Here is a 15,566-nt window from a genome sequence, read left to right as displayed (position 1 = left end):
GGCCTACAAGTGTATTATGAGTTTCATTTTTAAATGAGATTCATCACGTTATAGGAAAAAAAAACAATTATAGTTTTTCCATATTGTAAACTGTCTTTGTTTAACATGAGTTAGGGTTCTTTTCATCATTGTCTTAGACAAGTCTGAGTTACAGAGTTGCGGCGTGTGTCTGTTCGTAATCTATTTTTTCACCGGTGAACTCTTCATCTCCCCATCTTAAATCGCTTGATCATAAATGTTCCTGATTAGTAGTCCTTCTCGAAACCCTATATATATGATTCTCATCTTTGATGAACCCAATTTGCATCTCCATAAAACTCATTGATTCTTCTTAGCTTTAACCAGCTTCTAGAAAATGTCTCTTTCTGCCTCTCCAGTTCCTCAAATCGGCATCCCCGCCGTCCGTTACTCAACCTTCGAGTCTCTCCGTCTTGGTCGTAGTAGTTAGAGCATAGCCTCTAACCTCCTCGCTTATGGGATTCCCTGAATTTCAAGAAAGACAGTGAGTTTATGGGAATCACGGTTCTCTTCCTTGATGAAAAGGTAAGTTAATCTTCGATTTATCACACTTATTTAATATAATTTTTTTTAATTGATTTCCTGATTCTTTGTTGAATAATATTATTTGCAGAATCTGTGATTCATGGGTTTATTCCCGCCGGACGTGCTAATCATTACATGCCATCTTTGAAAGCCGGTTCCATTGTGAAAATCGATCGTTTTGAGGTTGTTAGGTGCTCAAGCATGTACAAGATAATTGATCATCCATTCCTCATTCGTTTCATCTCACCAACTATTAATGATGAAGTCATCACGGGTGCTCCTGAGATCAATTTCCAGTCATAACTAGACTGTTCGACAATTTCCAAGTGATTGCGAACACAAACCTAGAACTCCCAGGTATATTATCATATTGCATCTGGGTTTATATTATGTTTTGATATCATAACTGATATTTAAACTCGCAGATGTGGTTGGAAAAATCTGTTCTATCCAGGGCTCTGGCCTTACCAAAGAAACAACTCGAGTCCTTATCCGTCTCCTCATTGATCCGTAAGAAACAATCAACACACAATTCTCTTTATATTATTATTTATATTGTGCTAACATTAATAATCAAAAATATTTCCTATTATGTGGTCGTCTATTTATCTCTCTTACTTATCAAACTAATTTTACACAAACCTTTATTTTACACTTTAAAAAAACCACAACAACCCAAACAATCAAAACACCAAAAACTAGAATTCCAAAAAAGACGAATCATTACTGATTACCTCTCTTTTTTTTGTCTAATCTTAGAAGTAAACTTCAAAACAAATATACCAATCCAATCACTTCAACTAAAACACAACGACACATACATCGAGTCAGCTAAACAAATACAAACTACACAGCCAGCTATTTAACAATTTACAAACTTACTTTCGCAACGAAGAAGACGAAGACGACAACCAAAATCAGTAAAATTACCTAAACAAAAAAACAAAGTAATTACGAACTCTGATAAATACTGCTAACAATGATTTTTGTTTACATATTACCCGTCAAATAAAAGATAAACAAACACATCTACACGAGGAGATACAAGAGACAATCCTAACAGACATAAAGGCAGCAACAACATCTCCACCTGCTCCCTACTCTTGTCTTATAAAAATAGCTTACATGCCCAATATCAACATGCCAATGCTATTGTCTTCTTATGAGAAATGCATAAATTCGTTTAAAACCCATTAAGGCCTAAATACTCAGAACTGTCACTCATTTTATAGTTATTTCTACAAGTCTTCATGTATTTGTTTTAAAGGTCCGGTAAGAGCAACAAGTTTAAAAATAAAATAAAAACATATAACAAACATAATAAGGATAATAAAAGTTATTACTTACACACAACTTACACAACTAAACTGGAGAAAAAATATTTAGAAACAAAATGTACTCTCAACAATTTTAATATAATTTATGTACTCTCAACAGTACAAGAAACAAAATTAAAGACAAACAAACAATAAGTCCCAGTGACATAGCAAACAACACCACGAACTATATCAATTACATATTAACACAATTTAGTCCTTCATAAGTAGAGAACAATGCACACACAGTTCATCATCACAACTCTAACCCTATAACAATTAAAAAAATTGAAAAACAACTCAAAACGCAAAATTCACGACTACAATAACCCTAGCAAGTATTGAGATGAAACAAGAACTCTGTCCACAATGCCCCTAGTTTAAATAATACTAGACCTTTTATTTGCCTTTATGCTCTCAAGTCTTTTTCACCTTTATATTTCGAAATTGTCCATGCTTTTTATCATGCAAAAAGTTGTGTCGGATAACGACGTAAAAAAATATGTTCAGATCTCAGAAAGCTTAAAAGTTGTATCCAAATCTCAGAGCTAATAATTGTGAGTTCTCGGGTTACAACATTCACCGTTTAATTATATTTTTTTTTTGGTGATTAATCTATCATCTAACTATATTTTTCTTCAAAGAAGCAGCTTTTCCTCCGAGAACCAACTAATTTAACAACTCACTTGTTGTGTAATTAAGGGTCTGACTGGTTCAAACGCAGCGGTTGCGGGAGTTTGCGGATGCGGGTGGTTGCGGTTTCTAGCGGTTTTAAGAGATTTGTATGACTGGTTATGCGGTTAAAAATTGGTGCGTTTGCGGGATACTTATGACTGGTTAACTATCAAATACAACAGCGGTTAAATAATAAATTAACAATATTTACATTTTATATAATTATAAAAATATCAAAAATCATAATATTATTATAATAAATACGAAAATCATATTTAGAAAGTTATAGTTTTAAATTTTTAAAAATTATAGAAAATATTTGTATTTTAAAATTTTATAATATTAATTAAAATATAATATATATATTTTAGTATTTTATAATTCCAGTTTAAATTTTTTATTGAATATTTTTATTTTTGTATTTATATGGTTTTTGAAAAAAAAAAAAAAATTGTCCTCCCGCAACCGCAAACGCTAGTTGGAACCAGCTTTTGATTTTAAAAAGTTCAGAACGGTTTAAAGTGATTTGTAGCGATTTGTATGATTGTTTCCAAACGCCGTCAACCTCTACCAACCGCAAAAGCTGCGTTTGCGGGTGGTACCGGAGAAACCAGTCAGGCCCTAAGTTGATATTTGCTGGCAAGGATTAGTCACACTCGCAATTCACAAAGAAAAGCAGACATGGACAAAGATAACTATTTTAGGTGAAAAATCATTGTCATTTCTTATTGGTTTTTAATTATCACGATTTTACAATATGTCATGTGTGTTCCAAAAAAATATGTCGTGATAATTTAAAATCAATAAAGAATGAGAATGATTTTACAAATATTATTCACTTACTTTATTTTACTTTTTTTTTACTTCTATTTCACCACTTACTTCTATTTTACTATAAAACAAATTTTAATAAATTAAAAAGAGATTTTATATTGTCTTTGTCTTTTCTTTTTTTAATCGTTATAATTAAAGATTAATAAAAAATAAGAATGTTTTTTCACTTATAATAATTATCTTTTTAATGAGAATGATTTTCACTATTATTTTAAGTGAAACATCAATAAAGAATGAGAAAAGTAAAATAATTATTGTAAAATAATTTTAGGTCCAATCGATTTTTTGGATTTGTACATGTTCACTGAATTTTTAATACACCTGAAATGATAATATTTTCTTAAATGGAAGTTAAAAATTCAAAAATAGAAATCAAATTAAGATATCAACAATTTATTTGAATGAACAAACCTTAGTTATTTAAATTTTGTTTATGATTTATGGTAAAATTTAAGTATATGAAAGAGATTACATTAATTCATAGATGATGTATAATCTATATGTAAATGAGCAGTAATATATATATATGTGTGTGGATATCTACAAGTAATGTGTTGTATTTTTGCACATAAAATCAATCTAATTTGAAATATGTTGGCGAAACAAGTCTATCTTTTTGCTATTCAACTATAAGCCGAACTAATTTAAAGTTTGTTCCAAATCAAATTATGTCTATATAAACCAAAAAATAATTAATAAATAGATAAGATCAATAATTTTTTGCATTCATAATGAATTTATATATATATATATTTTAAAAATGTTGGCTATATTATTTGTAACACTTATTTAGTTTTTCTTAATAGCTAAATAAAATGATTTTATAAAAATAATAGTCACAACTAATCTTGATTTTTCTTAAAAAAAAAAAGACTAAACTACGATCCAGTGATGATATTTTCATTCAGTTGTGTCTTCCATTTACAAAGTATGATATATAGTACACCATGAAAATTAACTCATAAATTCGTCTAGACTAAATATAATAAACATACAGTGTAAATGGTTTCAAGTGCCGACAAAAAAAAAAGGTTAATGGAATAAAACATTCATTTACGTTTGTTAAAAATAAATAACCAATCATGTCAAATATAATCTTTCCGCTGAAAATAAACATATTATTGACAAGATTTTTTAAAAAATACTGATTGATCAATATAAACTTTTAAGCAAACATTTTTATTTCCATTTCATCAACATATTATTTACAATATTTTTTTAAAATATATACCGAAACTTATTTCCCCAACAATCAAAGAAAGAAACACCACTAAGCTACTTCTCTCTCTCTCTCTCTCTCTTTAAGTCCACCGGAGAAGGCTATGTCTTCGACAAATGTTCAACTAACCGACCACCACCTCAACCAGTCAACAAACGGCACAAACCTCTGGTCAACAACCGAAGACAATGCGTCTGTAATGGAACCTCTCATCGGCTCCGAACACTCTTCTCTCTGGCATCAACCCCCTCTCACTCTTCCTCCTCCTCACGTCACCGAAGACACTCTCCAGCAACGACTCCAAGCATTGATCGAAGGAGCTAGAGAAAGCTGGACGTACGCCGTGTTCTGGCAACTATCCCACGACTTCGCCGGAGAAGACATCAGCAACACGGCGGCGCTGCTAAGCTGGGGCGATGGCTACTACAAAGGCGAGGAGGAGAGGAAGTCGAGGAAGAGGAAGCCCAATCCCGTCAGCGCGGCGGAGCAAGAGCATCGGAAGAGAGTGATTCGAGAGCTCAACTCTCTGATCTCCGGCGGAGGAGGGACAGTCAGCAGCAGCGGCGGCTCCTCCGACGAGGCGGGAGACGAAGACGTGTCGGATACGGAATGGTTCTTCTTGGTTTCGATGACGCAGAGCTTCGTCAACGGCTCTGGTTTGCCCGGCCGAGCTTTCTCGAGCTCGCGGACCATTTGGCTCTCTGGCTCAAACGCCTTGGCTGGATCGAGCTGCGAGAGAGCTCGCCAGGGTCAGGTTTACGGGTTGGAGACGATGGTTTGCATACCGACGCAAAACGGCGTCGTTGAGCTTGGTTCGTTGGAGATTATACATCAGAGCTCGGATCTCGTTGAGAAAGTCAACAGCTTTTTCAGTTTCAACGGTGGCGGTGGTGGAGGCGAGTCGGGTTCTTGGGAGTTTAATTTGAACCCGGATCAAGGAGAGAATGATCCCGCCACGTGGATTAATGAACCGAATGTAACCGGGATCGAACCGGTTCTTGGGGCTCCGGCGACTTCTAACTCTGATTCTCAGACGGCTTCGAAGCTTTGTAATGGAAGCTCAGTGGAACACCCTAAGCAGCAGCAGAACCCGCAAATCTCGAGTTCTGGGTTTGTGGAGGGAGACAGCAACAAGAAGAAGAGATGTTTGGTTTCCGACAAGGAAGAAGAGATGCTGTCTTTCACTTCTGTTCTTCCCCTGCCTACGAAATCCAACGACTCGAATCGCTCTGATCTCGAAGCTTCGGTTGTTAAAGAAGCGGAGAGTGGTAGAATCGTGGCTGAACCGGAGAAGAAACCGAGGAAACGAGGGAGGAAACCGGCTAACGGAAGAGAGGAGCCGTTGAATCACGTGGAGGCAGAGAGACAGAGAAGAGAGAAGCTGAACCAGAGATTCTACTCTCTGAGAGCTGTGGTTCCTAATGTCTCTAAGATGGATAAAGCTTCTCTTCTAGGAGACGCGATCTCGTATATCAATGAGCTTAAAGCTAAGCTGCAAAAGGCTGAAGCTGATAAAGAGGAGTTGCAGAAGCAGATTGGTGGGATGAGCAAAGAGGTGGGGGATGGGAATGTGAAAAGTTCGGTTAAAGATCAAAAGTGTTTGGATCAAGATTCAGGTGTGTCCATAGAGGTGGAGATAGATGTGAAGATCATTGGTTGGGATGCGATGATTAGGATCCAATGCGGTAAGAATAATCATCCTGGTGCTAAGTTCATGGAAGCACTCAAGGAACTGGAATTGGAAGTGAATCACGCGAGTTTATCGGTAGTGAATGAGTTCATGATCCAACAAGCGACTGTGAAGATGGGGAATCAGTTTTTCACGCAGGATCAGCTCAAGGCTGCTCTAATGGAGAGAGTTTGAGAAGGGATATGAAAGAAACGTTAGCAACCGGAGAAATAATGCAAAAGCAAGGATCATAGTATGAACCAGTAAAAATCTCATGTGATTGTAGTGTAAACTGTATTGTGTAAGGGTAATTTTGCAGCAGAGCACCCAACTTGTTATTGATGCTTTGTTAGAGAAGTTTTTAAGTTTAGTAGTTTGATGGTAATCAATAGATATGACTAGTTTGGGTTTTAATGTTTTCATCAGATTAAGTTGTCTTTGGTTTGTTTGGTGCATGTATTTGCGTATGTACATATTATGTAATGAAATAAGGCTTCTTTTTGTAATGAATAAAATCAAAATGGGATTCAAGTTTCTGACTATTCACTTTCAAGTCAGTTTTATTGTTGTTGTGGTTGGTTTATGAATCCACCTCAGCCACATACAATTCTTTTGGAAGTATGTATTAAAAGAGGCATCTTATTTGGTGGGAAATAATATACCAATCACACCTCTCATTAGGACCTGAAACTAGTGTGGATGTGTATGTATGATAGGGATCATTCTATTAGATCATATAACTGGGATGTGATTTCGAACCGAAGTCAAATTAATCCAGTGTCTATTTTATGCAGACTCTTGTGTTTTCTTGGTCACATTTTAGAGTGAAGGTCGACCATAAGGCAAGCCATCCAATCAGGGCCGTCTCAATTATTTTTTTGGACCCTGTTCAAAAATATTAACGATATATTTAAAGCATAATGAAATAGCTTTAGAAATTAATAGTTCTATTTATATATGTTTAATGTTTTTTTTATAAATTATAAACTTTAAATTAGCCAGTACTGTATTTAAATTTTGAAGTTTTAGACTATAATTTATGTATATATTGTTTAAATTTTTTTAAAACTTTTATTTTTATATTCGGACCCTATTCGACCGCATGTGCTATTAGACGGCCCTGCATCCAATCAACCGTTTAAAAGATATAGTTTTAGTGGGCATAATTTTATTTAGTTTTCTCATATTAAGAATTTGTAAGTATTTATATGTAAATGTGATTTATAGTTATATTGATAATAATAATATTTGTAAGAATTTTATTCTTAATATAAAAAATACATTAATAATATATTGAATTAAGTGTTGTTAAATAGTAATTATTTTTAAAATATGAAATTATGTGTATTAACAATTTTTTTATTAAAATTATGATTGACAACAGTGAAATATTTATGATAACATTGACTAATATTGCTATGCAGTTAACTTGATATTGTGTTTAATGTGATTATATTATATATATATATATATGATATTATATAAAAGACATATTGTTTATGTTTGATAAATCGATTTCTGGTTTTAAATTTCCGGTTTGGGTGAACTAGGTTGTATTTTTAGTTTATTATTATTATTTTACATTTTTCACTTATTTTTTACTTTAAAACAAAAAAAACGCAAAATTATATAATATGAAAATCTGTTTAATATTAGTTGTTTCAATATAGAGAATAAAAATAAGAGGTATAACTCTGACATGTGTGGTCAATTATTAAAGAGAGGGTAGATGGGTTTATTTCTGGAAGGATGTCAAGGATAAAGTTTAATCATACAAAAAATGCTGAGACATGTGTGGTCGAATATTAAAGAGATTGTTCTGCAAAATGTATTATTGTTTTTGTTTTCTTTTAAGCAATAATACTCAAAAACGTGTGTGGGAGTGAGTAAAGAAGATTGAGAGAACGTGCAATAGAGGTGAAGAAGAAGAAGAAGAAGAAGAAGAAGAAGAAGAAGAAGAAGACGAAAGCATGCGCAACAAAAAGAATCCGGTCATTTTCTTGGGGATATTATTGCCAAAATAAAAATAAAGACAAGAACGAACGTGACGAGTTATTGTTTGTACATACTAGTATAGACTATAGTCACTCCAGAGTTCTCTTTTATGAGGTTGAAGATGATTTGTGAGGTTGTGTAAAACATCCACAAGACCCAGGTAAAATGTTTTGAAGATCTATAGAGCTTTAAGTTGTGTGAAACAAAATTGCTTGTTTTTGGGCTTTCTTGTATTGGACTGATTAAATACACCTTTTATAGTAGTTACTATAAATAACAATGCAGTTATCAGTCGTATCCTGCCATAATTGTACGTACACATGGCTTTTGTCTTATTATGTCCCCAAGACGATCGAATATGCTACTGAACCGAACTGAATTAAAATAGAATGAGTAATACTTTTCTGAAATATTTGCATGGTTTTCTGTGTGAATAAATTTTTCTCTCACTTTTTAAATCGAATCCCCAAAGGCCGAAACTGCCTGAGGATTGGGCTTTTTAGCGTTCAGGCCTCACCCATTAATCTTTCAGTTTGCATTTTTTTTGTATTAGATAATACGAAGGTGTTGAAAAATATTAATTTTGTTTATTCTCAATTTACAGTTAAGTACAAATTTATCATATGAGCCAATCTGGTTCTTCTAAAATTTGAGCTTATAATAAGAAGGTATTTAGTTTTAGCTTTTCATATAAAAGAATATCACATTTCATCACCAAATATTTAAATAGCAATTATAAAAATTGATTATATAAAAATGCTAAAATAATTAGATTATGTAGTTAAATGGATTTTGCTAGTTCCGTCATTGTGGATTGTACCCACCTAATACAAATATGTTGTGACGGAAAAAAATTTACGTTGATGCAATATTTACTAAAGTTTTAATTAATCAAAACCAAACCAACTAAATTATTTATAATATATCCGATTTTATTCAATATTACGGCTTCCCCTAAAATAGTATCACAGCGTACAATTTGATTTAAGAATTACAGTGTTAGATCTCTTCACAAGTAAGGAGATGAGAAAGATTTGACATAACGATAATCATTAAAGTTGGTGAGTGCTAAAACATATCGATCTTCAGATTGGCTGACTATCGTGAACGTCAAGATCGAAAGTACATGCAATTGTTTTCCCTTTGTTTTTCTTTGTGAAAATCATACTATCTCCGTTCCCGAAAGTAAGATGTTTTAGATTTTTTACTTGTTCTACAAAGATAGATTTTCTATATGTTTAAGATATTTTTTTATACTTTTAAGAAACAAAAATATTTGAATTGATTAAATTTCATTGGTGAAAAGTTTTTGAAAACTGTATAATAAAGTAAAAAAAAAATTAAATTGTACATTTATTGAATTCTTAATAAGCGTGAATACTTTAGAAAATCTTACAGGAACGGAACCGAGTGAGTAATATTTGTCGATGGATTTTAACATTTCAGTGGAAAATATAAAACTTATTTCCATTAATTTTGTCGGCGTTTGATAACCAAGTTGGCAAGTTGCAAAAAATCATCAAGTTGGCAACTTGCACCAGCATCACCTTTGCCTTAATTAGAAGATATCGATTTTCAAAGCATGCAAAACAGAAAAAGTAGAAAGAAATAACTTCGTCTCTCAGTTTTCTCTCTCTCTTGATCCAATCGAATTTGATATATCAGCTCCATCTTGTCAATATTTTTAGAATATTTCTAAAAATTTAGTATTTAAATATAATTTAATTAACTTTTTATGAAATCCCTTTTTCAAAAAAAAAAAAAAACTTTTCAGATAATACGTAAAAGGAATATTTAAATATACTCTTATCATTCTCTTTTTTTCTTTTTTTCTTTTTAAATTGTTTATCGTAAAATTTTCATTGCATGTTTTTTTTTGTTGACGTTAAAAGGCCATTTTATAATAGTTAATAGAAAAACTATTACTCGATAAATACTAATCTATATTATTAAAAGAGAAGTACCCATTTGAAAATGTTCTACTTCATTAGTTAAACTTTCTTTTTTTGTGCTTGTCTTTTTCAGTTGTATTTATGAAATATCCTAAAACGAATAAAACTGTCTAATTTATTACTTGTCTTTTCAGTTACATTAATGAAATATACTTAAATGAATTTAAACTTCCTATTTTATTGTTTGTCTTTTTCAGTTACATTAATGAAATATCCTTAAATAAATTTGGACATAATGTCATTTAAAAACGTGCATCATTAAAATGTTACCTAAAACATGCAGCATTAATATATAACATGCATCAATAAAACTAGAATTTGACTCACACAATTGTACGGATATTATTTTCAGTTGATTAAATTTAAAAATAATTATTTATTCAAAAAATATTTAAGAATGGCTATGGTTTTAAAAATTATATGGTATTATTTGCTCATAACTCATTTGTCATTTGATAAATTGTTAGAAAGAAAATTTTAGCATAATATAACTCAGTTGTCATTTGCTAAATTTATGGTTTTTATTTATATTTTTTATTATTTAATTATAATATTTTCATTTTATATTTGAAAGATAAATGTATTTTCTTTCAAACAATATTTTTGTAAATGTATTTTTTTAAAAATAATCAATTAAAATTGTTATTATCATTGAATATCATTATTTTTGACATAATATGAGTTTTCGTTTACATCAAAACTTATCATATTTTAGGATAATTTTAATTTAAAATGTAATTTTCATATTTTTCAAACAAATTCTAAAAAATATTTTTTAAATATTTTTTTATAATTGTTAAAAAAATATTGAGTTGCATTTCAAATAAAAAGGTAAATATATTAAAAATATTCTAATTAAAATATGTAAAATTTAATATAGTTTTAAGGAAATAGTCAAAATAAAAAAAATTACACATAAAATAATCATGATTTTTGTTAACTGGGCGGATCATTATTTATATGATATCGCACACGAAAGAAAAATTTTTGTTTTTAAAATTAACTAATTAACTCTATACACATTTTTTATATTTTTTTATGATATCATACATTCGTAAAAAATAGATAATTTAAAATGCAAAAAAAAATATTTACTTAATGAATATAATATGAACGAATATTACAAATACATCATTTAATAAAATAAATAATTAAAAACTGAAAATTCATATAAATGTCTAGTAATAGTTAAAAGCCGTAAACACCGCCTCGTAATGAGTCGCCCCACAACAAATTTTATGATAAAATATTAACACAATGATGAGATATATTCAAGTGGGACACATGCTGACAAATGACAACATAGTCAGTGTAAAAGGCAGGCTGAATATTACTACGCATGTCAAATGGCACGCACTTTTTAATCCTTCCTTAAACTGAAATGAGAATCCATACACACTTCACATATGTTTTCTGGATCGGTTAACTCTACGGATGAAGCCTTCTGCCCTAAAGATAAAAGTATTAAATATGAATCTCAATAGTTACGGAAAGAAAATAAAGCAATTGACTAGGTTCCTAATCCAAAAAGTTATGGGTTCCGGCACAAAAAAAAACATATGGTTTCTTTCCTTATTTTCATCTCTTGCTCTCTAGGTTCGTTCCCTACATAACATTTCACATTATTGTGGATTGGTTAGCAATTTGTATTCATTCAGGTGACACTTTGAGGGAAGACTAGACAGGATAGATCATATATTTCATTGGAAGGCGAATAAGACGGGATGGTAGACTCTCTCTCCCTTCTCTCATAAGATTTCTCGAGAGATAGAGAAAGTCGCGGTGGTCCCGTTTTTTTCCTCCTTTCGGGTTCACGACAATGACTCTGGTGCACGGTGGTCTCTATGACGCGGTGTATCTGGCTTTGACTCCGATGTTTTCGCGATCTTCTAAGCGAAATCATTCGGCTTTGGTTCCCGGTGGAATCCGGTGATCGATCGCTTTGTTTGGATCGATGGAGAAGTTTGAGGCCGGAAAAGATGGTGGAGAATCGTATTCCCGATTTGGCTCCGGTGTCGGTGGGATGTGTTTCTGGAAACGGTGAAAGTGGTGAAAGAATTGGTGTGGCTCCTCGTTCGGTTGAATTCCGGTGGTTACTGATTAGGTCCGGTGATGTGTTAACCGGTGAAGACGGTGTTTGATACGGCGCCGATGGGTTTGGGCGCCGGCGTAAGATTTGGTTGGTGGAGGCATGAGACGGTTTCCTCTGCGTCGGACACGTTATCCTTCGTCGTACACGTGTTGTGTACGTGTTTATTTGGGAGGGGGGTTTTGTTTCGGGCCTTAATCTTGGGCCTCGTTCTTGGGTGTTTATGGTGGGCCGTTTGTGGTCTCTCTTTTGTTTGATAATAGTTTCAACTTGTATCTGTGGCCTCTCTTGTAGCTTTTTGTCTTTGGTAATAATATACTGATGGAAAAAAAAATGTAAAGCATTCCTTCCAATGAAATCATGCCATGATTCTTGGGTAATCATTAGTAAACAAAGAATTCCAAATGGAGGAGTACATAAATATAACAATATATTAAACAATTTTCTAACTAAACATACATAAGCTAGTTTCAAGAGAAGAGGACAAATCACGATTCTTCAATAAAGCTATGTTGTTCAGCACGGGTAAAGTATAGAATGCAACTAAATAAACGTGAAAAATCAACCTTTTACCCAAAAAAATACCGTGAAATAATTTATCGCGATACTTCCAACGGTTTAATTTATTAACCAACTAAAACAACATACACAAATATCACGAGAATCCATTTTGGATCTATCTGTTTTATACTTAGGCTTCAAAACGTAAAAACAGTTCAACCGGGAGATCAAACAGATCATGCAGATCAAGCATGACAAGTGCAGATCAAGCGTATCATCCAGGAGATAAGCAGATCAAACCGATCAAATAATTTATTATAACCTGTGAATGACAAAATCAGTTCTAAACTATAGATCATATATTAAAACAATAAAAATTACACCTAGATATCTAAACAAATATCTTAGATGTTATAGGATCGGCCGAAATGCCAGTAAATATTTTATAAGATACTTATACTTCTTTTATTTTCTTTTTAGGTGATCAAGATTTTCTTGAGAGAACCGGTAGACTACACTAATATTGAAATTGTCTTCTCTCAATAGATTTACAAAATTTCAATCATTTACCTATATATTAACTATTTTAAAACAGAAACAATATTAACTACTTACCCTTGTTGATATTTATGTAGGAAGATTTATATCTTTTTCCTTTGAAATTGTTGTGTTTTGTCGGCGATTGAACGTCATGCTTATAATTTTAAAACAACACAAACAATATTAGTGTAAACTATATAGTTTGAGCTAATCATTGTACATTATTTATAAATCAGATAAATATATTTTAGTAACAAAATTATTTATTATAAAAAAAAAAAGCAAATCAACACCACCAAATGTTAGCGGATGAGATCTGCATGCAGATCTCCCGCTTTTTTCACAAAAAAGACAAAAATATTGATCTGCATGCAGATCTCCCGCTTAAACTGCTTTTGCAAACAGATAAACGTGAATGGTAAATGTATTGCGGAAAAACTACACCTGGAGGAGAACTGCACTTGTCCTGCCCTTCCATTCATAACTTTATAATCGACCTTTCTAGTATGGTTTTCATGACAATTTGTTTGCGTAGACGAAAGTCTTCACTGACTCCACAAGAATATGCTTACCAAACCAAGGTTTAGACCATCAGTAGTATATTTATTTTCCTCAAAACTTAAAATTCCGAAACATAGATAATTTTTTTGTAATATATATTTTTAAAATAAAATTGTTATTTGGTCTTTTAAATAAACAAGTGTGTAAAGGTTGATTGGAAGTGTCAAGAAATTTTTTAGGAATGGAAGCATGAGGAATGGTAGACTCTCTCTTATCTCTCTAGAACCTTTGAGAGACAGAGAGTCGTGGTGGTTCCGTCGTTGTCTTACCTTTCCGGTTAACGAATATCGACTCTGGTATACGACGGTCTCTCTGACGCTGTGTAGCCGGCTTAGACTCTGGTGGTTTCGCGCTCTCTTAGGTGAAACTATCCAGCGGTGGTATCTGGTGGTGTAGCCTTGGCGGTGTCGTTGGCTCTTTACCGAGTTCTCCCGGACCTGATCATCGCCGGTTGTCTTCTGTTTCAACGGTCGATTGATCTTCTCGTGGGGCTGTTAGTTGGAGCCCATTCGTATGATTAATCACAATTGGAGTTTGTTGGTAGGAAGCGAAGATTATGGGGCTGGTTAATGAAATCGTTTGGATGAGATCTCGATTTAAATCGATTGACGCTCTCCGAAGCTCTGTCATGTGCGTTGCAGCTGTCTGATTCCCCAAAACCTCCGATACATTCGTTGGAGGTGTTCTTCGGTGGTAGGGGTCAAGTTTCACGGTAGAGTCCGGTGGTCTTCTAACTCGATGAAGACGGTGGAGGTTCGAGGTTCCGGTGTTATTCCGGTGTGATATGGTGGATTCCGGTAAACCGTCGGTTCAGTTATCTGGCGTTGTTTCTCGAAAGCGGTGATGAGGTGGAAGATTTCGCGACACGTGGTCTCCTTAGGCTGAGATATTAACATGTGTTTCTCTCCCGCTAATCTTTGGACGCGTGTAGTTGTCGGGCGTCTTATCTTTTCGGTTGCCCTTGTTGGGGCTGATTGCTTTTGGATCTATCTGTTTTATACTTAGGCTTCAAAACGTAAAAACAGTTCAACCGGGAGATCAAACAGATCATGCAGATCAAGCAGAACAAGTGCAGATCAAGCGGATCATGCAGGAGATAAGCAGATCAAACCGATCAAATAATTATTTATAACCTGTGAATGACAAAATCAGTTCTAAACTATAGATCATATATTAAAACAATAAAAATTACACCTAGATATCTAAACAAATATCTTAGATGTTATAGGATCGGCCGAAATGCCTGTAAATGTTTTATAAGATACTTATACTTCTTTTATTTTGTTTTTAGGTGATCAAGATTTTCTTGAGAGAACCGGTAGGCTACACTAATATTGAAATTGTCTTCTCTCAATAGATTTACAAAATTTCAATCATTTACCTATATATTAACTATTTTAAAACAGAAACAATATTAACTACTTACCCTTGTTGATATATATGTAGGAAGATTTATATCTTTTTCCTTTGAAATTGTTGTGTTTTGTCGGCGATTGAACGTCATGCTTATAATTTTAAAACAACACAAACAATATTAGTGTAAACTATATAGTTTGAGCTAATCATTGTACATTATTTATAAATCAGATAAATATATTTTAGTAACAAAATTATTTATTATCAAAAAGAAAAAAAAAAGCAGATCAACACCACCAAATGTTAGCGGATGAGA

General features: G+C 32.8%; 1 protein-coding gene across 1 annotated transcript; it reads left to right on the top strand.

Moving 5' to 3' along the window:
- The first annotated feature begins 4,601 nt into the window (after positions 1-4,601).
- Positions 4,602-6,790, top strand: LOC111202139 (transcription factor MYC4-like). The gene has a single exon (XM_048745458.1). The coding sequence runs from the start codon at positions 4,691-4,693 to the stop codon at positions 6,449-6,451; it is 1,761 nt and encodes a 586-aa protein (XP_048601415.1). The 5' UTR covers positions 4,602-4,690; the 3' UTR covers positions 6,452-6,790.
- The last annotated feature ends 8,776 nt before the right edge of the window (positions 6,791-15,566 follow it).

This window comes from Brassica napus, chromosome C1 (genome assembly GCF_020379485.1).
Source record: "Brassica napus cultivar Da-Ae chromosome C1, Da-Ae, whole genome shotgun sequence".
Lineage (NCBI taxonomy): Eukaryota > Viridiplantae > Streptophyta > Magnoliopsida > Brassicales > Brassicaceae > Brassica > Brassica napus.
Note: the sequence above shows the minus strand (reverse complement) of the source record. Positions and strands in the feature narration are given on the sequence as shown.

Excerpts from the sequence above, each read along its gene's own strand:
- LOC111202139 (XM_048745458.1), top strand. The coding sequence starts at position 4,691 with ATGTCTTCGACAAATGTTCAACTAACCGACCACCACCTCAACCAGTCA.